Source organism: Fulmarus glacialis, unplaced genomic scaffold, assembly GCF_000690835.1.
Source record: "Fulmarus glacialis isolate BGI_N327 unplaced genomic scaffold, ASM69083v1 scaffold17506, whole genome shotgun sequence".
Classification (NCBI taxonomy): Eukaryota; Metazoa; Chordata; class Aves; order Procellariiformes; family Procellariidae; genus Fulmarus; species Fulmarus glacialis.
In genome coordinates, this window is record NW_009217657.1 from 10,788 (window position 1) to 33,993 (window position 23,206).

A 23,206-nucleotide genomic window follows, 5' to 3' on the forward strand; every position below is an offset into this window, starting at 1 on the left:
GCTGGAAGCTGCATGTACTGTGCATCTCTCCTTCATGCGTTTCTGCAATGTAATAGAAGTTGCAGCTATAATTTATAATGAAATAAATTTGCGATGTTACCCACTTATTCTACGCTTAATTTTTTTTTTAACCTCAATGCTTATAATAAAGGATTTTGTGAATAAGGAGCTGCCTCAGTTGCACAGGAATGTGTTCACTCATCCTATTAAATGTGGGTTTTGTTGGTGTTCCTTGAATTGATGACTGTTACCCTCTGGTGCTGCAGCTGTTCCTAAAAAAAGAACGTGCCATTTCTCCCATAGTAGCTTGCATAATGTTGACAAGGGGGAAAGTCATACGATTCCACATTAAAGCAAATGTTGCTCATGCGAGTTTTACATGCAATCTTTAATACTATTATGTGAAATGATATGGTTATGAACAGTGTAAGATTTATTTTCTTTCACTTGAGACATGAAAAGCATAATTTGCCTAATTTAAAAAATAAAATAAATTTTATTCCCCCCCTCCAAACACACACTTCTAATACGCCTTTTGTACAAACAGTTGTGATGAGTTTGGTTGCTTAAGGCTACATCGCATGTGCTCAGTCAACCTGACTGTTTGCTAACCAATTGGAGTAGTACCGCATGAGCAAAGCACAGTCCCACAATGTGTGATGAGGATTTGACCTGACGATTGTACAGTCGTGCAACACATGGAGGCTTAGAGCAACAAAAAGGGGCATGAGGGACTGCATGGCAGAGACCTGTGCTGTTCCTGCTGCCTTTGCAGAAAAAAATATGTAATGCTCTTGTCAAGGAAAGCTCAAAAGCTATTTTCTCACCCGCATTACTTGAGACTGGCTAGATGTGGAGCCATCTGTATTTTTACTTTGTTAACGACATTGACAAACCAATTGTGTTTTTGTGAGGGAAATGTATTAATTTATTACTATTGGAAGCCATTTGGTTTGTCTTTGGTACGTTATTTTGCCTTTCAAAATGAAGATGCTTGCATTTTGGACTGTTGAACTTCTTCCTCATGCTCTGCTATAGATTGGCATGGGACATTCTCCTTTCATCACCCGTTTAATGCTTTCAATGAAATTTGATAACTTTCTGCATATAGTTACTGATTTCTTCAGGGATCTAGTGAACTTGTATGTTGTGAAATATTTCTGATCTCATCAACACTGAGACAAATTACATCACACAAGTGTCTGAGAGCTTGTCACTTTACATGTCTAATCTGTTGCACGGTAGAAATGATCGATGGTTATTTAGCAGGGATGCTGAGTAGGTTTTCTTTGGTTCAATCTTGAAGATTGCTCTGTATCGGTCTTTTTCTGCATAACCTGTTCTCTGCAAATTGTATAAGATGAAAAGTCAAAAGTGACTAATATAAGTGAGTTGGGAGTGGATAAAATCAAAGTATGATATATGAAAGTGTTAAGTAACCCGAACAGCTACACAGAAAGGAGGTCTTTGAATGATTTTGAGGGTATTTCAATGAATTCATTAATTAACAGAAAAGAGGTTTTTGTCTTTTTTGCTTGTAAGCAAAGATATGGTTGTTGCTTCTATTTTCATAGTGGCGTAGTGGTTGGAACTCAAATAATCTACTGAATTTCTTATTGCATGTTTTCTGCATTATTTTATTTAAAAAAAATGTCAGGAATTATTACCTAGAGGCTTTCAGTTGTAGCTTGTAGCTTGCTTGTCTGTTTGTCATGTAATAACGAAAGCTCAGCTCAATTTGTTATTCTGAGTTATCCAAGCACTCAGGTATTTCTTTAGTAGTGGAGGGGGGTTTCCCTTTCTGTCAGCATACAGAAAATTAAATTTTGTGGCTTTCATGTGTCTGTATTCCCTTAAAGCAGAATGAACCTGGCGTGTTGCAGCTAACCGGGTGCTAAAGCCTCATCCTCTTGTAGAAGCAGTGACATGTAATCTCACAGTTACCTCTCTTCCTGTTCCTCTTGCAACATACTTCTAGCAGGCTAGTCTGCTTACGTGTACTACAGTATTGCTGGTTTTTTTCAGAACTGTAATATGGGTGCGTAAACCATATCTGCCAGAGGTGAGGAGACCAGCGGTGGATGAATTGCTTCCCTGGCAGCAGCTCCTCTGGCTGCCGTGCATTGCTGCTGCATTCAAAGCCGCACACGCCTCACCTTTTGGCTCTTGATGTCCCTTTGCTTGCAAACAAGAGTAGCAAATGGAGTTGGCTGGTGTCAGGTCTCTCTTTCCTGCTTCTGCCTGGTTAACAAGGGCAGCACCTCGCAGGTGGGAAGAAATAGGTGGAGAATTAAGAGATGCAACTAAGCATCTGTAAGGGGCAGTGAGCAATAGCAGGAGGAATGTGAGAGACTGGAAGAGAAGGCAAGAGAAAATCCAAATATCAGATAAGGGGAAGGAATGAGCTGAATTTGAAATGTGTGTGTATAGCTAAACAACAGCATTCATGGAAAACATTAGTGTTTTCATCAGCAAAAGCATTAAAGCTAGCAATTGTAAATGCCAATGAAGTCATGTCTAAGTTTGTTTCTCAATTTTAACAGGAAAAAAAAAATCTCTTTTGTAGAAGGAGCTGCCTCATCTATTCAAACAGCTTAATAGTAGTATATTATTGCTGTTAAAAAGCTTTTAAAACGCGGACTTTTTAATTGCTACTGGGTGAGTCAAAATAAAAAGTTCTTTTGCGTTTGATTTACCTGTGCCAGTAGAGCACTGAATGGTGGATTAAAGGGAGGGGACTGGAGATAAAGAAAAAAAATCATTGGAGACTAGGATTTAAAACAAAATTTTAAAAAAAGACTCCATAGTGGACACTAGGATTTGTAAATCGCCTGTTAAAAGCTTTGATTTTTTGAGAGTTCGGTGATGAGTTCCCAGGAGCTGAGCGAGACAGATCAAGAGATCCCTGTATTCCTCTAGAAGAGGTAGGTTCTCATAAACTTGTGGTAGCTCATGCTTGTGAGAGTTTGGGCCATACCTTGAAAGGAGCTGAGGGGTCTGTTTCTGTGTATAGTTTTATAGACCTGGAAAAACCTTAGCTGAAGAGCACACAGTGGATTCCAGGAGCTCTTGTTCATCTTAATTTGACACCGCTTTGACAAAGAAAATTCGAATCTAAGAGCTTTCAAGGAGCTATTGCCACTATGGTTGGTCATCAGTGCTTTAGCTTTTGTCTTGTCACCTCCTTAAAGTGTCTCTTTAGTCTGTTGTGGGCTTTTGTTTTTAACGAGCATGTAGCATCTCCTGTTCACAGTTGAAATGCTTTTGGAAACAACCAGCTGGTAGGCACACTAACTGGCCAGTTGTTGAGAGAAGTTCTGAACAATGCTTTGGTTTCTTCAGAGATGCATTTAAATGCAAAGTCTCCAAAATAAATGAACTCCTCTTTCCTGTTGTTATCTTTCGGATTGTTTACTTTTTATTTGAGTGGCCACTTTCTGCTTAATCTGTGGCCTCAAAAACATCAGCTGGGAGGGAGGTAACTGAGCCTGCCACCTCAAGGCAGCATGTGGTCTATTGTACATGTGCTACAAACAGGGGGCTTGTATGTTGGAAATCTGCCATGTTTGGGTCTAGGGGGATCTATGGGCTAAACCCATCCTTTTCTGCTTATAAACACAGATTGGTTTCATGTATTGTTTTACAGGCTGGGTGTTAATAGGCACCATCCTAATTAAATGCCTGGAGCATTTCTCCTTTCTGGCTTGGATATAGAGGGCTCTAGAGAGCGGGGGGAGGGGGGGGGGGAAGGGAGGGGGCAGCAGTGTTCAACAGCCTTAGTTACATGTTTAGTAAGAATATGTGATAAACTGAGCATCGTATCTGTCAAACTACCTAAGTAATAACGTTGCTTATTTCTCAAGAGGATGCCATTCCCTGTGGATATGTTGAACAGCTACAGTCATGAGGACTTGCAGAGCTCAGCAGAGGACTACTTGTCTGACCTTCGGTGTGGGAATCCCAACTGTCCTGAATTCTTGTCTCTGCCAGACCACGGCAAAGTAAGAACCAGCAAATAACCTTACTCTGAGCTTTCTTGATATACTTGTAGATTTAAAAGATTTAAAATATCCAGTCTGTAACTATGGAATCACATAATTATTTTAGCAAAGCTTTTGTATTTTCCAAATTCCTGTTTGTATCTTAAGCTCTACTCTTTTTCATTTTGTAATTGGGTTTAATCTGGGCATCAATGACTATTTGCTGCTTCTAGGCAATGAATCTGTATGCATTAAGTAATTTTTAAAAACCCTTAAAATTTCAACTGAAGAGTCAAACTCTTTCCTAAAAAGCAGTAACTCAGGCAGTCATAAAAATCTATCGTTGGCTCTTTTTCTATCTCAGTCCTTCCGTGTTCTCCATGGTTGGGTTCAATTCTTGATCAGCAAGTTTCACTAACTTCAGAGGTGATTCTTTTCTTTTTATCTGAACTATTCCCTGCTGTTGTTGGGAGTTCCAGTAGAGGCTGGCTGTGACACTTTGTTTTGAACACTTATCTCTTATGTGATAAGTTGGTCAATGTTGGTTCTATCTAGATGAACATTTCTTTTAGAATTGGTACCAACAAAAGCAATGGTGTATAGCTTTAGTGAAAGGTATGTGAGCTGAGAGGATTCTGTGTGGGAACAAAACGTCAGTGCTGCAGATTCCTTGGCAGAAGCAGAGTCTTGAGGACTTTCCTGCATTTCTGCAGGTACTGTATGCCTAAATATTTGTTTGTATTAACATCCTCATTTGTTGCATAGCATATCATAATCTTCTTAAATTGGGTAAGCAGTTCTATTTACCACACCATTAATGTCTGTCTAGTTTTCATGCATTAAATAAATACTGAAAACAGGTGAATTTAAGTATCAAAATGCATTTCCACAAGGGTACTCAACTCCTGAAAGGTGGATTGATTTGACCCCTTTCATATTGTTCCTGAGGGGAAATCAAGCAGACAACTTTGGAATTTCTAAAACGTGTGCAATCTAGGGGAAGAAAACCCTTTTGAAGCCAGGCTTCCCACCTTAGTACTTTAGGGCTCATGTTAACGAACAGCAGTTTTGCTGTGCGAGTTTGTTTCTGTGCTTGACTGCCTGCCTCGTTCTTCTGTTGGCTTTGACAGCTTGCATAGCTGGGACAGTTGAGGTGAACATACTGCTGGCTCTTTGCACAACTTACTTCAGTTGTGCACATAAATGCAAACTGCTGACAGCAGAGAGCTGTAACAGTATAAATTACTGTAGCTAAATCTGCCAGAGTTTGAGAGTCAGAGCTCTTTATAATGTAGTCTGTCTTAAGGAAGAAATGTCTAATGTAAGGGCCGGGGTCTGATGCTTGTCCTTTACAGTTAACTGTTAAGCACTTGGTTTTCAATATTCATCTCGCTTACCCTGCTAAACATTCTCTGTATGTTTTACTAATGTTATTTTAGCAGGAATCTATTGAAGTATTGTACACTCTTGTTTCAGATTCCTATTAGCTTGTCAACTGTGGGCTTCGTTCCTCTTTATGGTGAAGAGCAGACACACAAAGTTCTTGCTTTGTTTGCACCAGGGGACTCGCTCACAGGTTTCATTTTAAAATTTTAATCTCTCTGTTGCTGTTTCTTTTTCTGTGACAAATACATGTAACCAGGCTCTTGCTTATTCCATGCTGGTGTAGCTCATAACTTTGCCACTTTTGCATTTGTTGTTCACTGCGTTCTCGTTCCCATACTATTATTTTTGTTGTGGATTCATATACACAAGTGATAGAACTTTGCATGCTAATCAGAGTAGAACTGGACCCATTGAATTCAGAAGATATGTAGCAAAATGACATGGTGCTTGTCTGAATCCAAGTACAACATGTATTTCTTGATCTCTTTATGTACACCTCACCTCTCCAAAAGGAATTCAATGAGCATTCATAGAATCCATTAATTTGCCCATGAATTTAGATGCTCTTTATTAGCAGTGATTTAATCAGCATCAAGTGTAAATTTGTCTTTAGTTTTAGGTCCTAACATAGCTCTGGCTAAGACGACGTCTCATTGGTTTTGGTTTTTTTTTTTTCTCTCTTCCCTTCCAGTCCTCCATGTTTCCTTCTCTTCCCATTTAATGCCATGTATATGATCGCCAAGTTTGCCACAGATGCCCATAGATCAAACTCTTCTTGATTGCTAATCGCATGGCCATCAGCCTTTTTACATTCATCTGACTCCCTAAAACTTGCACAGTTTCACTATCAATATCCATTAGCAACCCAAAACTAAAATCCATGTATGAATGAGACTCCTCTTGGCAGGCCCAGTTTGTAGTGGAAGAAGGTGCTAGAGCACGGTGATGAAGGATAGTGCTTGTGTCTGAAAAACAGTTCCTGCATGTCATACTGCACAAAAAACTGTGTTTGGTTTTATTGTTCTGTTTTCAAACAAGTTTTGGACTAGGGAGCATTGCATGTGGGGGGCATGTATAGCACCACATTTGTTGTGCTATGGTAGTAAGAGCTGCATTAATATAGTGCCAGCTAGAAGATGCATGACTTGGTTACTACAGTGTTTTTCCTGATTGTTTAGCAGCTTTAATGAATATGTTTCTTTTGGAATGGTAAGAATCACTAACTTATTTCCTCTTGTTTCTTTCAAGCTGTAGCCCTGTATCTTGCTGACCAGTGGTGGTCAATTGATGACATTGTGAGAACATCTGTCCCTGCTAGACAGGGGCTTCATCAGGTAAAACATTGACCTAGCAATTATTCTTATCCTTCAAGATAACGGCAAGTATGGCAAATATCTAGTGTGTGAGATGTTAAATATTTTCATTTCATTCAGAAATGAGTTGGCTGTCTCAAGTCAAAAGCAAGGTCAATGGGAATAGAGGAATAGGTACTAGGGGGAACGGAACTTGTTTGTGAAGATAGTGTCTAGAGTAAGAGTGACTCTCGTACAGTAGCTTCATATGTAAGCTATTTAGATGTTAACAGTGTTAAAGAGTTTTTTCTTTACTCTTTTTAGAACATCGTATGTCTGTATTGAAACGTCTTAGTAGAGTGGTGCATTGTACCATAGCAGTACCTGTTGGTCTTATCAGGAGACTAGTAAGCTAAAAATATTGTCGTGAACCTGTTTGATAGAGGCTGGTGGCTCTTGGAGTGGGTGGCTTGCAGTGGCAATACATGAGGTTTGGGGCAGTAAGTTGCCTGGTATCTGCTTTATTGCTCATCATTGACCTTTGTTAGCATTACTGATGCTTATGTAGCATGGAGTTTTGTTTTTTCCCAGAACTGGAAATCCGTATTTTTCCAGGAGTGTAATCATGGAATCTGGGCACTCATCTTTGAGTTTTGTATTTTTTAATTTACTCTAGGGAATTTGGCATGTAGCCTTGTTTTCCATGTCCTTCTTAACGGTAGGATGGTGATTAAATCAGGAAAGCTGAATCTTTTACAGGTGGCATAGCTAAGACTCTGGGCATTGGGAAGAGAGCATGGTTCCTCCATTATTCCTTCACAGGGGGTAGGATGGTGGTGAACTTAAATTTCATATGTAAAAGGAACCCTACAGGACAGAGAAAAGGATATTGAGTTCCTTGTTTCATGCCACAGAAACTGTTGTAACTAGTTCTTCCGCTGCATCATGTCCTATTGTCTGCCACTCTGTCAGCAGTGACTGAGTGCCAAGTCCTGCTACCCCATGAGGCTCATCATTTCTCCTTTGTAGGACTCCATTTACCTGCTAGCCTGGGAAGTCTGAGGCTGGTGTACTGCTATTGTGTTTGAATGTTTCTTAAATCCAAAAATAGTTTTGAGTTAAAATCAAAACCTTCCCCCCACTGCCCCACTCCCAGCACTTGTCTCAGCTTTTACCCATTGGATTAGGAGTGACATTTAAGTTGTGAAATATCCTCTGTCTATGGTAGTGCTTTATACTTAACCTATTGCTATGGCTTCCGAGCATTTCCTTGCCCTCAAACAAACCCGAGAGCTTCATCCTGCTTTAGCACTTGCAGCTTCTCTTGACTTCATCTGCAGCTGTGTTAACTGGCAACTTTGAAAAATAAGGTCCCTGATGTGTCAGTATTAACTAATCTGACCACTCTTCTAAAATGTTCTTCTGTGTTTCCTTAGGTGAAGTCTGTTGGAGAGCGGGTTGTTCTCTATGTTCTGAACAGAATTATCTATCGGACGCAAGAAATGGAAAGAAATGAGATCCCATTTCTCTGTCATGGTAGCAATGACTATGCTAAGCTCATGTGGAAAAAAGGAGAGGCTATTGGGTTCTATTCTGTTAAACTTACAGGTAAAACACTTGAGTATTGTGGGATTTGGGGAGGTAGAGGGGGGAAATAGGGAGCTTTTTTGAAGAATATTGTGTTTGGTAGACTTTACAAGCCTTGCAGGCCTAACGAGTTGGTGTTTTCCTGAAATCATAAAAGGTCAGATTGCTGTTAAAATTTCTAGCTTAAATGCTTACGTGCTTTAGCAATCTAAGAAAGTTCCTAGATTTCTTCATGTTCTACAAAATATATTTAAAACTGTAGAAATGAGGTACACTGGAAAGCTTTTTTTTTTCCTTCTTTTTTCTTTTTTTTTTTTTTTTCCTGTAGAACAATTGTTAAAGGTTGGATTGGGCTGTGCTTGGTTTTTTTGTTTTGTTTTTTTGGGGGGAGGGGGTTGATCTACCTCCAGAATGCAGAGATCCTGTTTATCTGAAATGATTGTAGAATCAGATGTCATTATCACTTAAACATTTTATAGCATGACAGCATAGAAACTTTGCTCACAGGCATAAGATTCAGCTACACATGGTGATTACAAAAAGAGATTCCCTTTCCTTCCACAGAAGCATTCCCTCAGAGATTACAATTGAGCTGGCAGGTTTATGTTGTTAATGTTACAGACTTTCTGTTGTTTTTCTCTTTTTCTAAAACATTATCATTTCCATTTAGTTATTTTGGAATTTATTGTGGTTTTCATTTTTTGCTGAATAAAATTTAGTATTTGGGTAGGCTGTTTAGCACATCGGTAGCACTTTGTAGAATATAAATATTTGGATCAAGGAGGAACAGTCTGGCGTTTTTGTTTCATCTCTAGAGGGGGTTAAATAATTCAGGATTAATGATGGTACTGGAGGCTCTCTGGAGACTTCCGCTATCTAACTTACATATATGCCTTTGCAAACTGTTAAAAATAAAATAGTAAACTAATAGGTCACTGACCTATTCTTGTCTGGGAATCAAGATAGGAAAGCAACCAGCTAATTTTTCTGATTGTCTTTGTTATCTTTGTGTGGTTTTTTTCTTTTTTTAAAATAAATTATGCATTGCATAATTTGTATAAGTCTCAGTATTACTTTTAATGTCAAAATTGCTGTAGTGTGGTGGTCACAAAGTAGTATTTACATTGCAATGGGTTTTGTTGTGGCCTTATAAAGCTGGGAATTAGAGTAGTGATTCTATTTTTAGTCTAGAGTGGAGACACTTCTTTATGTGGCACTGAAGTTTGGCTGTACTCACGCTCACTTGTTATATTTCTCATTTACTTGTCCTGAGTTAGCAAACACTGAAGGCTAATCTTTGTAAGCATTATCAATATTTCACCCATGTTTGATTGTGTGCTGTATTCTCCAAATGGGTAGTCTATGTGGAGAAAGACACCTCTGGAAACAGATGGTTAAGAAAAAGTGGTGGAGCTTGACTGGTATCCCAAAGAGTACCCAAGTAATGTAAATTCTCTGTCCCCGTTTTCCTTGCTTGAAAAATGAAGATAAGTATGTTCATTGGTCTCAAAAGTACAAGGTTGCAAAGACTAACTATGTTGATAGACAACTGTATGCTTCTCTTTGGCCTTGATAGAGGAAAGGGCAACTTTTTGGCATAGTTCACACTGACTCACAAAATGAGGGCCTAAAAATGGATTGGATAGTTGATGGGCTATCTTAATGCCGTTATATGGCATCCCTTTGTCACCACAGCTACCCTTTGAATCCTCTGATAGTGAAGTACCTGTGTGTTGTGACAGTTTGTTTCATCTTTGCTTAATTATGGATAATGTGTGTTTATGGGAGAATTCCAATGTAAAGTGTCCTAGGATTTTTTGTGGTTTCATTTAAAAAGTTGGAATTACTGTTTCAGTCTTTAAACAAGAGTTGAATTAATAGTCTTCATACTTGTGCTGAGGAGTGATGTAATCTACATAAAAGTGCAATTCAAGAATTTTATTGTCTCCTTTTCCCTCCTCCCTCTTTCAGCTTCATTTTTAGTATAGTCTTTCTATGGAATTGTATAGTGAGATTTCAAAGTGAGCATTTCCTCTCTCTCTGCTATTCTTTTCTGATACTACAGCCTTTTTCTAACATATTAATCTATTGATATATCTTGGCAATGTTACGAAGTTTGCCCAAAAAGCCAGTAAATGCCTGATGGCAATTATTTATTTTTAATGAACGTTATAAATTATTTTTGTAATTGTTAATTTAATTTTATATGACTTACAGTTATATAGTTTGGTATAATTTTTATAAATTATGAAAGTCTTTATTTGAATATGCTAAAATCCATGCTGCAGTATGTCAATGCCGAAGTACTGATGGATATTTTTTTCCCTTCTATTATTTCAGGAAGTGTTTGTAGCTCTTATTGTGGTCAGAACTATAAGCTGCCAGTGCTAGACACAATGTTTGTAAGAAAGAAACATCGTGGGAAAGACTCTGGGCTAATCATATTGGAAGACTTTGTGGATTCCTTTACTGAAGACTCTCTTGGCCTACGATACCCTCTGTCATCCTTCATGTACACAGGCAAGTTCTTTAATTTATTCTTCTGATCTTCTTTGTGCTTTCTTTACATGTCCAAATGAGTGCTGTCATTCAGGCTCCATGTTTGTGGCTGCATCCTCAGTTTCTGTATTAAATGTTCTGCTCTTCGGTGAAGGTTAAAATCCTGATTTGTTTAAAATGGTGGAGTAGTTCCTGATGAGATTTTTAATCCTCTACATGCGATTAGATTATTGGATCTCTGTTGGCTTTCTGCTACTGTGAAGTTTACCACAGTGTCCCCCCGAAGCCTCCAGAACGGGCTGAGGTGTTTCTGTGTGTGATCTAATATGTATCTTCTTTGTAGCACCTTTTTCTTGCTCACATCTAAGCTTCACAAGTTCATTTAATTCATGCTTTGTCAGAACTTCTGGTCAAATGGACATCTTAGGCTATGTTTTAACTTGGGTGTAAGAAGGCACAGTTCTAATGTACAAGGAAAACACTTATGGCTCTTCCATTAGCAACCCAAGAGGGTTATGTCATCTAGGAAATGACATGCATTCTGGAAACGATGTTGCTTGGGACTGTGTTCAGACAAGAAGCACATTTCCTTTGCCCTGTTTCTCAAGGCTTATCTTACTCTTAGGCCATCTGCCAGCCTTCCTTCTATGAACACTTTCATCTGGCCTTCTTAGCCACCAGAAATTTTCTGCTTTTCCAAGTATCACTGTCTGTTGTTGGATCTGACTAGGCCTGGTTTGTTAGGCTTCAGCCAGCAAACTGTCTTGAGCAGAATTTAATGACTAATCCACAGCAGAGAAGAAAATATTCCAGAAGTGAACAGTGAGTGGGTGATAAACCATGCAATGGTAACGTGTTCGCGTTCCCAAAGAGTGCTTTTCACGAATGCCTATTGATTATATCCTCTGCCTAAGAGCCTTTCCATCCTGGGTTGGGTCTTGTGATTGGCAGAGATAGTGACCAGTGAAGTTGTAAAACTCTCAAGTGGGTGCTTAGAGAAGAAGAAGAAAATCCCATCCATCTTTGTTTGCAGTTTAAGATAATAATGGAAGGTGTTTAAATCCGAAGAAAGAATTTATTGAGAAGTCTGAGTAGGGTAAAGCAATATTATGTTTATTTCAGACTCGACTGTTTTGTTGAACAGTTCTTTCTGTGGTGGTTTATGTGTGTGATGGAAGATTGCAAATTAATTTGATTTCAGATAAACTTTAAAAACTGAGGTATAGCCGAGTATATAGTATATGTAATGGAGTGTTTTTTCTTATGTTTGTTCAGCTTGTAAGCAATATCTTGAGAAGTACCCTGGGGATCATAACCTTTTGTGGCAAGTGGAAGGAGCAGGACATTGGTTCCAGAGAACATCTATTATGTCTGTGTTGCAAAGGGAAAAGCTCAAAATTGCAGGTATGGATGCTTTGTTTTGTTGTTTTCTGACACTTTGTAAAAGTCAAACAAACACTACAAGTACAACAGTGACTTCTGTCAACTCTGCCCATGGAAACTAGCAGAAAGATTTTTGTTTGTCTTGAGGTCTATGAGACCATATTTGGAATGGTTAATTGTTATATAAAGGTGCTATAATTTTCTGTTTCCCTGTTTCCTCTTTTAAATCTTAACAGCAGAGGCCTCACAGAAAGAAAGTAAGAGTTTCCAAGCAGAGGATCATTTTCGGCAGTCTGCAGCAGTATCTGAAGCAAGTGGACAGAAGACTGAGCTAGAAACACAGCTAAGTGTAGGTACACAGACTGTTACCTCTTTTTTTGATTGCTTTGTTACTAAACCACAAAGTATGAGAAATGCTTTTTGTCCATCTCATTATAATTGAATTGGCTCAAGTCCGCACTATATATAAGACAAATGCTTTTGTTACTTTTTGGGTGGATGTTATGCTTCCCACCGATGTAACACTGATGACTAAGCTGGGGTTAAAAATACCGTTGGTTTTTTTTTTTGCTGGGGGGGGGGGTGTCCCCATGAATATAGAGGGTCTGTGCCACAGCTGTCAGGGTCTATAATTTGAGCTGTTTGCTAGCAGATTAGAGAAGGGAGAGTATTTCAACTGGCTCTGAGATTAAACTGTTTAGAAAGGCTGTTGAACAGTACAGTCATCATAAGAGTGGAGAGAATGAGGAAAAGTGTTTATAGAAGTGCACATTCACATCACAGTGGAAAGTGATTAGTTTACAAGGTTATACATTGTCCTTATAGGAGGACTGCAGCTTTCTTTGTACATGTTTGAAATACCAACCAGGTTTCAGCTACATATGGATCTGTGGTCATGATTATATCTGTTTCTTTGAACATTATGAAGCTGTTCCTCTATCTCATTTTGTTCTGGGGCCACACAGAATGTGCTTGAGAGTAACTTGGAGCTCCAAATACAGTGAGCATGGATTTGTGTGCTTCAAGACTGTCTGTAGTATTGACATGACCATGCTCTCACAGAAGTCAATGCTTTAATTAAAAATAGGAAATAATGGCTGAGTCAATACTCTCAGCTATTAATATCTAAAATTTAGATTTGAAATGTAAGTCAAATGTCCTTTTTCCTGGTTGAGAAAATTAGCATTTCCCAAAGCAAAACTGACAGCAAAGTAGTGATGGTTTTGGTCTCTAAATGACCAGAAGCAACAACTCTTAGTTGTCTTTCATTTGTAACAGTGTCTTGAGCATCACTGAGTTCTAGATTCAGATTCCAATAATGACCATATCAGCAAAATGATGTAAAAAATGGCATATTTTGATTGTAGAGCTATATGGATATACTTGGCGAAAAGAGCAGAGGGGTAATAGTTCTTACAATTTTTGTTGCTGTGAGTTAAGAACTCAAGCCCTGTCTCTTGCCTTCTTCCAGAAGAGGAACGGTAGATACCAAAGTGCTCCAACTCCTCATAGCTTGGTAGAATTTCTGGCACCTCTCTTCTTGGCACCTGCACTATCTATAAGCAGTTCTGCAATGCTTTGAAAACTGCTGGACTGCCAAACAAAATAAAATACTCCACCTCCTCCCATAACAGGAAAAAACATTCCCTAACTTTCATTTTCACCTTTTACGTAGTGCTCCCTATTTTGTGTGTTTTGATGCTAGAATAATTTGTCATTAGCCTACAAATTCTTTTGTATTTAAAACTCACTTGAAATTATTTCAAGCAGCAGAATGTACATATGGCCACTTTTTGCTGGCCTTCTTGGGTGGTACTGGAAGCGAGGCTGGAAAGGTGGCATAGACCTGAATGCTGGTTATTGCAAGTTCTAGGTTACTTCCAGCAGCTAAGAAAAAGCAATGTGCATAACTTTATTTTAATGTGTACAGCTTGTACCCACTTCAGAGTATCAAATGCGTGACCACTGAGTCTTCAGCTAACTTGCAGAAAAAATGGAAGTATTGGGATGGTGGGAAAGAACAAGAGGCAAAAAAGCTCTACAGGGAGGGAACTCTGACATAAGCAGCCTCTTGTGCTGACTGTGCATGTAACCTGCGTTACTGCTGAAGCACTAAGTTCTGTTTTTTCAATACTACTGTATTGTAGTCCTTTGGATTTACAGAAAGGGGAAACAAAAAAAGACTTCTAGCCTTTAATTATGTGGACACCTGTTATAAATGAAATGGTTAGGAAAAAACTTGGTAATATTGTTTATAAGGACAGGTTACTTTCCAGTCTTACATTCTATGTTGAGACATAAATGCAGAAAAAAATATTAATCCTTGTAATAAAGATGATTAAAAAAACAAGATCTGTTTAGAGGTAAGATAAATACATGTAAGTATCTTAAATTAGCTGCTCTTCCATAGGATCATTACTATGAAATAGTGCTTTAGAAAGATGCAGCCACAGATAGGGAGATGAAGGTATTTCAATCAATTCAGAAGTTTTTGGAATAACATTAGCTTTGCTTTTGCTTCACAGGCTGACTCTCAAAAACGTAAAGAATCAATAGATGTCCATGCAAGCACATCTGAAGGTAAAAATAACCTTGATTATCAGTACTGTGATTACTGTGGATTAATAGGTTAGCAGGCTCTTTTACCGCTTTTAATCTTAGCACATTCATCTGCAAAGTGTATAAAAACATGCCTTTCTCTAAGGTGCTGAAGCTCAACTCATAAACCTTTTAGAGGACTTTGGATAAAATTATTATGAGTCTTGGTAAAGATATTATGCATGTGTATTCAGAAAAAAAAGTACCACAGTGAAATGCCGTTTTACTTGCACTCAGTTTCTTTAATGAAATATTAGGGGGGAAAATTATATGCAGATCTTAGACTGCATTTGTTCACTAGCATTTATTTTATTGTTTTGTTTCTTTTTTCCCTAAGACCCTAACATGGCTCCCGTTTCCATTCGGACACGAAGCAGTCATTTAAAACGTCCCAGGATGGGAAAAAATAGCCAGGAATCTGAACCTGAAACTTCGCAAGGAAATGAGGAAAATGCTCTTCATGTGACAGAAAGCAGGTAGAGGAGCCCATATTTTACTGATTTGTTATTTTGTTGTTTGAGCAGTCACAAACTACATCAGTGTGCTCCCTGGTATTTCTTCTCCTTTCTTCCTACTTTACTTGCTTGATTTTAAAATTACTAAAAAAAAGCCTGATGTGAGAAAGAAAATTGAGACATAACCTGAAGAGTGATTGCACCAAAATACAGCGTCTCTGAAAGCTCGGCAGGTACTGGAAATAACAGTAATAAAACAGTGAGGGCTGAGGGTGTTCTGTTATAACTGAGTTTGCATGAAGGTATTCATACAGCATAGTTTCTTGTGATAATATAACTGGACATGTATCCACAATGTTACATGTGATCTTTGGAGAGGTGTCCTTTCCTGACCTCTTGTTATGGCAGCATATTGCAGTAAAATAAAGTCTGACTCTTTAGTTTGGGAGCTGGTTACTGCTTGTCACTTAGTAACAAAACAGTTATAGGGAGCCACCCATCTTCAAAGTAAAACCCTTTGTTCAGACAAATTCTGATTTAAAACCATCATATACAAACTTACATCCTGGCGGGAAAAAAAAGTTGTCTCCTGTTTAAAGGATGTTACCTAGTGTAATAATAGTCAAATGGGGATGTGAAGAATTGTATTACTTGCGTGCCATAACAATTTATACAAGACAGGGCCTAAAGTACTAATTTCCACTGGCTTCTATCCAGAAAGCAGAACTGTGGCTGTTTCAAATAAATAAATTAATTAATCGCTCCTTCCTCCCCTTTCCTGTGTGTGAGTATATGTATGTTCATAGACACACACTGCCCCACCCCACCCCATGTCTTTCTCTCCCTCCCTGTCTTTTCCAAAAAAACCCACTGCAATCCCAAAAACCTCTTTTGAAGAACTGAAGATAACTTGATTATTTTCCAGAAAATCCCTCAAACTTGTTCCATTAGGTTTCTTTAAACAAAATTAGTTGTGGGGTTTTTTTTACGTGAAGATGAGGTATTCACCTACAAGCAGCCTAATTTTTGTGTTTAAATTGCTCTGTGGAACTGCAAAGATACAGCACTGCTGTCCTGCACTGTCAGTGTGCTACCCTAAGCTGGTTCAGACAGGCCAAATGGCATGGTTTGACACTGCCAAGTTGAGAAATTCTTTGCCCTGTTACTATTAATAATTGGCTAGTTGGTATGTGAGAGGACTAGCCCGTTACTGAATGTCAGTATTTTGGGCCTTGCAAAACAAAGTCAACGAGGAGCCACTGCTCCTTTGAACAAGATGTGTAACGTGGTGTTTGTGGGCAGAGCTAAGGGGAATCCTGATGGCAACAGAGCAGGATATCAGGTTGGTTCTCTCCTTCCATGCACATTAGCAAATGTAGCAGGGTCTTCTGTCAGGGACTTTCTCCTATGGAGTGCCTTCATTTCAAGACTGGCACCCAGCATAAAACCCTCCAATACTGCCTTTACTACGAGATCATGACGCAGCCTCCTGCAGATCTATTGCGTGTACTTTTTTCTTTGCTTGTATCTAATACTTCCAGTTGATCTAAGTTTTATCATCTCAAAAACAAGAACTGCATGTTTGAGATAGTGTTACTACTCATCTGGTGCATCAGAGCTTCTCTGATTTAATCTCTAGCTGATTGGATCTTCTTCAGCCATGATGTGTTTGTTGCCTTGAATTCTTTTCCAGTCATGGTCTTTGTAATATATGTATATTCAATGATTATACAAACGTATTTGCTTTTATAACTCCATAATTTTAAACTGTTTTGACAGTGGGGGTGGGAGAAGTTGCTTCCTTTCTCACCCTTTTATGGCTTCCAAACATGTAATGGATTACTGCTTTCTAAATTTAAAATAACAAATTTCTGACTTTTATTCCTATAAAATGGAAGTGAGACAGATGTCTTCATTTTATAATTGCCAAAGCAATTTTTCCTAGTTGATGGTTTTTTTTTTCCTAATGAGGAGTTAGCCACTTTTAGATGTATTTAGTTTTCTGGATTCTTATTTCCTATGGCAAGCATGTGATACAGCACTTTATAATTGGTCGTGAAATAATCTCCCTGCTGAGATCACCAAAACTATGTATTAATCTAAAAGATTAAAGGATATATCTTAATACCTGCTGCAGGCTGGAACTTCCTGCCCACACATCTGAAAGCCCTGAAGACATAGTAGAAGTACCTGAGGAGAGTACTGTTGAGAAGCATGAGGAAACGATTGTTGAAAATGAGGGCCAGTCTGTATCAGAAGTGGAGCTACATGTATCACCCCCTGAGAAGTGGAGTGAGAAGGAGGTGAGCTAGATGTGACAGTGATAGCAGATAAGTTTAGAATACAACTACAGTTTCTGTTAAATATGGTCCTTGCTGCCTTGATCCATGTGACTATCAACTCTTTGATTTTCTTACTGATGCTTCATTGAGAAGTATATCTGAGAAGCTAAGGCTAGTATAGAATTAGTTTCAGGAAATATTCCATTATACTTATTTTGAACAATAGAGTTCATAGGATCTTCAGTAAGGTGAATTTCTACTTGTCTACCAACCTCATTTTCTTAATTGACTTCTCCTACTCAAATATTCTGGAGAACTGGAGTAAAGTCAAGATCTGATCCAGTATATCTAATTTTAAAAAAAGTTTCTTTGAAGAAGCCAATAGCTGGTATGCATCAGTAGCTACTGTTGGCTCTTTTTACTTCTCCAGTTAAAGCTTGCTTGCTTTGATGTTTAAATCCAACTTTTATTTACAATTGTTAACAGCTTGAATTTAAATCTGTGAGTATGCTTTATGCCTAGCGATGCCTCCAGATTTCATGTTCTTGCTGATCAATGAAAAAGTGGATCTTACATTATTTTGGGTTCCGGGAATGACTGCAGCATGTGTGCTTGTGAGATGCATAAAAACTGCTTAGCTTGGCTCCTAACAGTGTAAGCTGTGGTCAGAAATTTAGTGCAGGTGACAACACCAAGCTAATATGCTGGTTAAGTTAGCTACTCTGCACTAAGCTCTGCCTTCTTAGTACACATTTCTAGGTACCCGAGCTATCTGCTTCTCACATTAAGCTGCAAATTTAGATCACAGATACACCCACTAGTGTTGAGGAACAATGGCTGGGCATAATCTTGACTTAGAAATGTGGTTTGGGTTTTTTTTGGTTTTTTGTTTTTGGGTTTTTTGGGGGTTTTTTGGTTTTTTTTAGGAAACTTTGTCAGAACCTCTTAATGGTGAAGTAACAGAAGAAACTGGTAAATCCTCACTTATGGCTGAAGAGGAAACAGCAAATGAAGTTCTAAGTGGTGAATCAAAATTGCAGTCTGAGAGTCAAGGAGAAGAACCCTTAACTCTGTTTGTTCCGTTAATCCTTGAGTCTCCGGCAAAACCTTCAGAAGACACTGTATCAGAGAAGGTGAGAGAATTGAAACAAAATGTGAAGTCATCTTTCCTTCAGAGCGTACATATCTTGCTGTTTTTTCTTTTGTTAAGTAACAGATAGAAAGCAGTCCCTACCATCTTATGAAATTCTTGGGAGAAGCAACTATTAGGTTAGGCCAGATGATGTAAATCCATAAACAGAATATACTAACGTTTCAGTTTTAATATGCAGAAGTGGACCATATATGCATGTGATGCTAAAAAGAAAGATATGTTGCTCCAGTTTCCCTTGGCAGTAACGAAACAGCTCTTTCTCACTAAAATATTGGTTGGATATGAGTGAAAAGCCACATCCTTATTTTGTCTAGTAATTCTGCCCTGATGAAGTGTACAAGCAATTAATTACTGGTAAAATACCCTTCTACAACACAGATTTTACTGTTTTTTTGTTTATAGTGCAAAAGCAGATTGTTATATGCTAGCAAAATGACAATTGTATATGTCTAAAATAAAAAACATTTTTTTCCCTTGGATTAATTTCAGAATGTTTTTACTGTACCTGAATAATCCTTTGAATAGTTTGAATTTGAAAATAGGAGAGCAACTCTGGATGTCAAATGCAGTTTACAAAATAGTCTTGTGCAAAAAGGGGGAAAGGGCTGGCTTGTTGACTGTACACATAGTATTAAAAACTTCCGAGGTTGCTAGCTAGGGGCAGTAGTTGTGTTCAGCCTCTTGTATCTTCAATTAATTGCCCCTTCGATTGTTTTGGCACCCTTCCCCTTCCCCCGCAGGTTTTAAATGCAGATGATTCGGAAGTGTTGTCTGAAGAAAGTACATTAGTAGAGGAGGGCACTGAAGAACAGCAAGAATCTGAAAAGACCACCACTGAAAATGCAGCTGCTTTGGCATCGAAGGAAGAGCCCTCTGACAATGGCCTGTCCAACTCTATGGTAACTGAAGCAGCAGAAGAATCTGTTTCTGAAAACGTATTGCCCAAACCAGCTTCCTCACTGGAAGATCAAAATGAGGAAGCAGGGCACAACTCGCAGGCGGCCCCTGTTGCCTTGAGTCAGAGCTCTTTGATAGTGGTTGAACTTGAGGGTGTTTCTTTTCAGCAGCCTTCTGGACAGGAAGGACAGAAAAACCAGTTGGAAGAGCACTCAGAAGAGTCTGCTGAGCAGATGGATCAGTACACACAGACAGCAGTGGAGCGGGCTGCTGACAGCAGCTCTGAAGAAGCAGAAATTGAGGTACCCATTGTAGATCGGAGAAACTTGCGAAGAAAGGCCAAAGGCTACAAAGGTCCACCCAAGAAAAAAGGAAAGCCAGCTTAAAAATGAAATATTGATTGTTAATTCATCTATTTATAAGAAAGTTATTATTTTGTGTAAAACACTAGGGTGTAACTAAACCATATGGGACACGGGACACACGTGTTTAAAATTCTGGGTTGGACTTCCTCTTGGGATTCATCACCTTTCCTCAAGTTTTCTTGAATTTTTAACCGCTAGACATCGAGCTTCATCAGAGTATGAAAGTAAACAGCTAGTCTCCTCCTTTTATAAAGGATACACGCTGAATAAATACAGTTGTGCTAGCGAAGGGAACAGTTTGCATATTTGAGGTGGCAGTTGTGGAAGAAAAACGCAGCATGAAATCCTGGCCCTACCAAAGTCTCTGAAATTCCCGTAGACTTCCATGAGGCCAGACATCACTCTAGCACTTTTTTTAATAACTTTGTGTTCTCTACTGTGGAGAGAAGCAAAACAAGAAAAATCCTTCCTCGCTTCTTGTTCCTTCCCCATAGATTTTCTCAGATGAGATTAAAAGAATGTGAGATTCTGTAATTCTTGGTCTCAAAATACACAAGAAGGTATAACTCAGTAGATCAGCATAAGCAGCATGTCTTTCATGAGAATCACTTGAAACAGCTGAGTCAGTAGAAACGTGGTTGGCGCAGTATCTGCCATAGCGCAGTCTGATAATGAAGTTCTTTACATGAAGATCAAGAGATGCCTACATAATAAACTATTTATAACTTCCCAAGCGCGTATCTCGGTAAGCCTAAGTTTTTCCAGAGTGTATGGAGTGTAGACTCAAGTACATATACAGAATCATTTGAACTGCCTTCATAACTACTTGCATGTGTTGAGTGGATACTTGATTACTTGTTACATTACAGAAAAAGGATATGACAACTTTTGATCTCGTTTTGGTCAGAATGGAAGTGGTACCTTGTGTTTTCCAAATACTTGGCTGGTGCTGTGGGGTAACTATTAAAATGTTGTGTCTGCCAGGTGTGTGACTCCTGTAAGCGCTGGCATTTCAGGTGGTTGTGACTTGAAATTAGCGTGAATATTAGTGGGTGTTTCAGCAAATGCTTGTTTGCTGGAACTTCTATGCCTTTAGGAGTTAGCAGGTGATTGCTTGCAAATACTTCTGATTCCCACGTTCTTTTTCTAACTTGGGTGTAATCCCTGAGATGATAGCTTCCCAGTTTGCAGCTTTTCGTAAAAGCAGCAACCAAACTTTGCTGTATGCAAACAGAAATAAAAACAGGGTTTTCATGCACGTTCCCCTTCAGAGGTTCTCCTGACAAACCATATATTTAACTTAATTTGTCACACATACAAAAAGTTACTCCTTAGTTTGCTACGTGTTTCTTTCAATAAATGAAGCTCCTCTCATAATGGGTTAAAAACTCAGGAATAAGAAAGAACAATGGTTCTAAGAACAGGAAATCATACCACTATTTGTCCTGCTATATGCCTTTTCTAAGTTCAGTGCACTAGTCTCCCACAGTGTATCGAAAATAGAGGTATCTAGAAATTGCTGTTCCAGACTTCTGAGTACAAGGTTCACTTGAATAGTTGCAATGCTGTCTTAACTTTTATCCCTCTTTGAAGCTAATGTAAGAATCTGGTTTTGGATTTTATGCTTATACAGTTTAACTGTATTTATAAGATATTTTAACTGTATAAGATACATTCATACTACTTCTTTCAGCTGATGAAGTACCATGCTCCTTTTTAATCTGTTAAGAGCAGCTTATAGGAGGGGGAAAAAAAAAAGGCAGTTTTTAAGAAACATGTGTTACCTGAACTTTAGATTCAGGTGCATGGGATTACCGAGTTAAATCTAGGTTTCTTGAACTATTGCATGTAGCTGTAACGTCCTATCAATGTACCTACAGGTACTCCTTATGAACCCCATGACTGATAAATGTTCCAAGATCTTTCATGATTGTTTGTAAACATATTCAAGTGAACCTTAAGCATTTCTAAAACTAATCATGCATTTTCGATAAAGCACATGAGACAAAACTTCTGTTATCTTCTGTATGGCTTCTCATGGACTGCTAAGATTTATTGTGTTAAACAAAAAAAAGAGTGGCTAGAAAACACATCTATTGCATTGCGAAGAATTTGGGATTTGTGAGGGCTGGTGGCTTAAAAAAGGGTGGTTGTATACAGTATATTGTGACTCATCTTCCATTTTTAGAGCAAGCTTTACTAAAGATTAATCTGCCGAATACTTCAATTGATACAAATGTATCCACTTTCAAAAAGTTAAGGATTCTTTTGCTTATGAAAAGTGAGTCCCAGTTATTTCAATTACTTCTAGGTGGATTTTTGATACATATGTTTATCGCTTGTATTCCCTGTGAGGTCAGAAAACAGTGTTCGTGAGAAGGTAATGTCACTCATCTGGCTTTTACTTTTCATGGCTAAGTTTGAACTAATTTCGATTAGTATCTTTCTTTTAAGACATTTGCATATTGAATACATAAATATTACAACAAGATTATTAGATTAGGTCAGTCTTGGTTTCTACTGAGAACAATCACGTTTCTGATCTCATTTCAGTGAGTCAGTTTTAAATATTGAACTTAAATTCACATCTTTAGGTATACTCGAGTAGATACCTCTGTAAATCGGGGATACCTGAGATAGTAGCTGTTGGCCAGACTGTTACGTACAGAGTGTGGGCAGTTGGGGTGCAATTAGCAATTCTGATAACCAGTACAGTCTTGAAAACGGGACATTGTTCTAATTGTGATCGCAGCAGTCCTTTGAACTAAAGGGCACAGTTTATTTCCGTAACAACTTTAACAACTTCTTTGGCATCAATCATGTCACAGTAAATACGGAGTAGCAAAATCAAAAATACAGTTTTTATTGCTGATCTGATTGTCCCATTTGAACAGTAGTTTAATAGTCTATACCTTCTGTTACAATAACGCAAGGGAACATATCTGACAACTGTATTGACTGAAGTGTTTTACCTTGGGAAAACCAGCCTTTCTTAGGCTTGGACTTGTTTGGGGTTTTTTTTCCCGGTCTGCTAACTGTCTTATTACCATCAAACTCTTAAAGAATTTTTAAGCTCTTATTGCACCAGCAACCAATGATTAAAACATCAAATTTATACAAGTTTGTACCAAATGCTATTACAACATGCTGTGGAACTACGTGTGTACAGTGAAAGCAAGCAGTATTATTTTTGAGCTTTATTTAGTCTAGGAATAGATTTTAAAGAACATTAATTTGTGACTTCAGCCTTGCACTTAAATGGTAAATAGTTTTGTATTTGAATTCAACATTTTCAAATGTTCAAATGTCTCTCTTGTACCACTTGTTAA

The 23,206-nt window shown here is 38.3% G+C and overlaps 1 protein-coding gene across 1 annotated transcript; it reads left to right on the forward strand.

Annotated features, from left to right (window-relative positions):
• Nucleotides 1–3,866: 3,866 nt before the first annotated feature.
• FAM169A (family with sequence similarity 169, member A) lies at nucleotides 3,867–19,898 on the forward strand. Its single transcript, XM_009579759.1, has 12 exons — nucleotides 3,867–4,001; nucleotides 5,457–5,556; nucleotides 6,615–6,700; nucleotides 8,095–8,266; nucleotides 10,586–10,765; nucleotides 12,020–12,144; nucleotides 12,369–12,476; nucleotides 14,653–14,707; nucleotides 15,063–15,201; nucleotides 17,318–17,483; nucleotides 18,389–18,595; nucleotides 19,356–19,898. Exons 1-12 carry the CDS (start codon nucleotides 3,867–3,869, stop codon nucleotides 19,896–19,898), a joined length of 2,016 nt encoding a protein of 671 aa, XP_009578054.1.
• The last annotated feature ends 3,308 nt before the right edge of the window (nucleotides 19,899–23,206 follow it).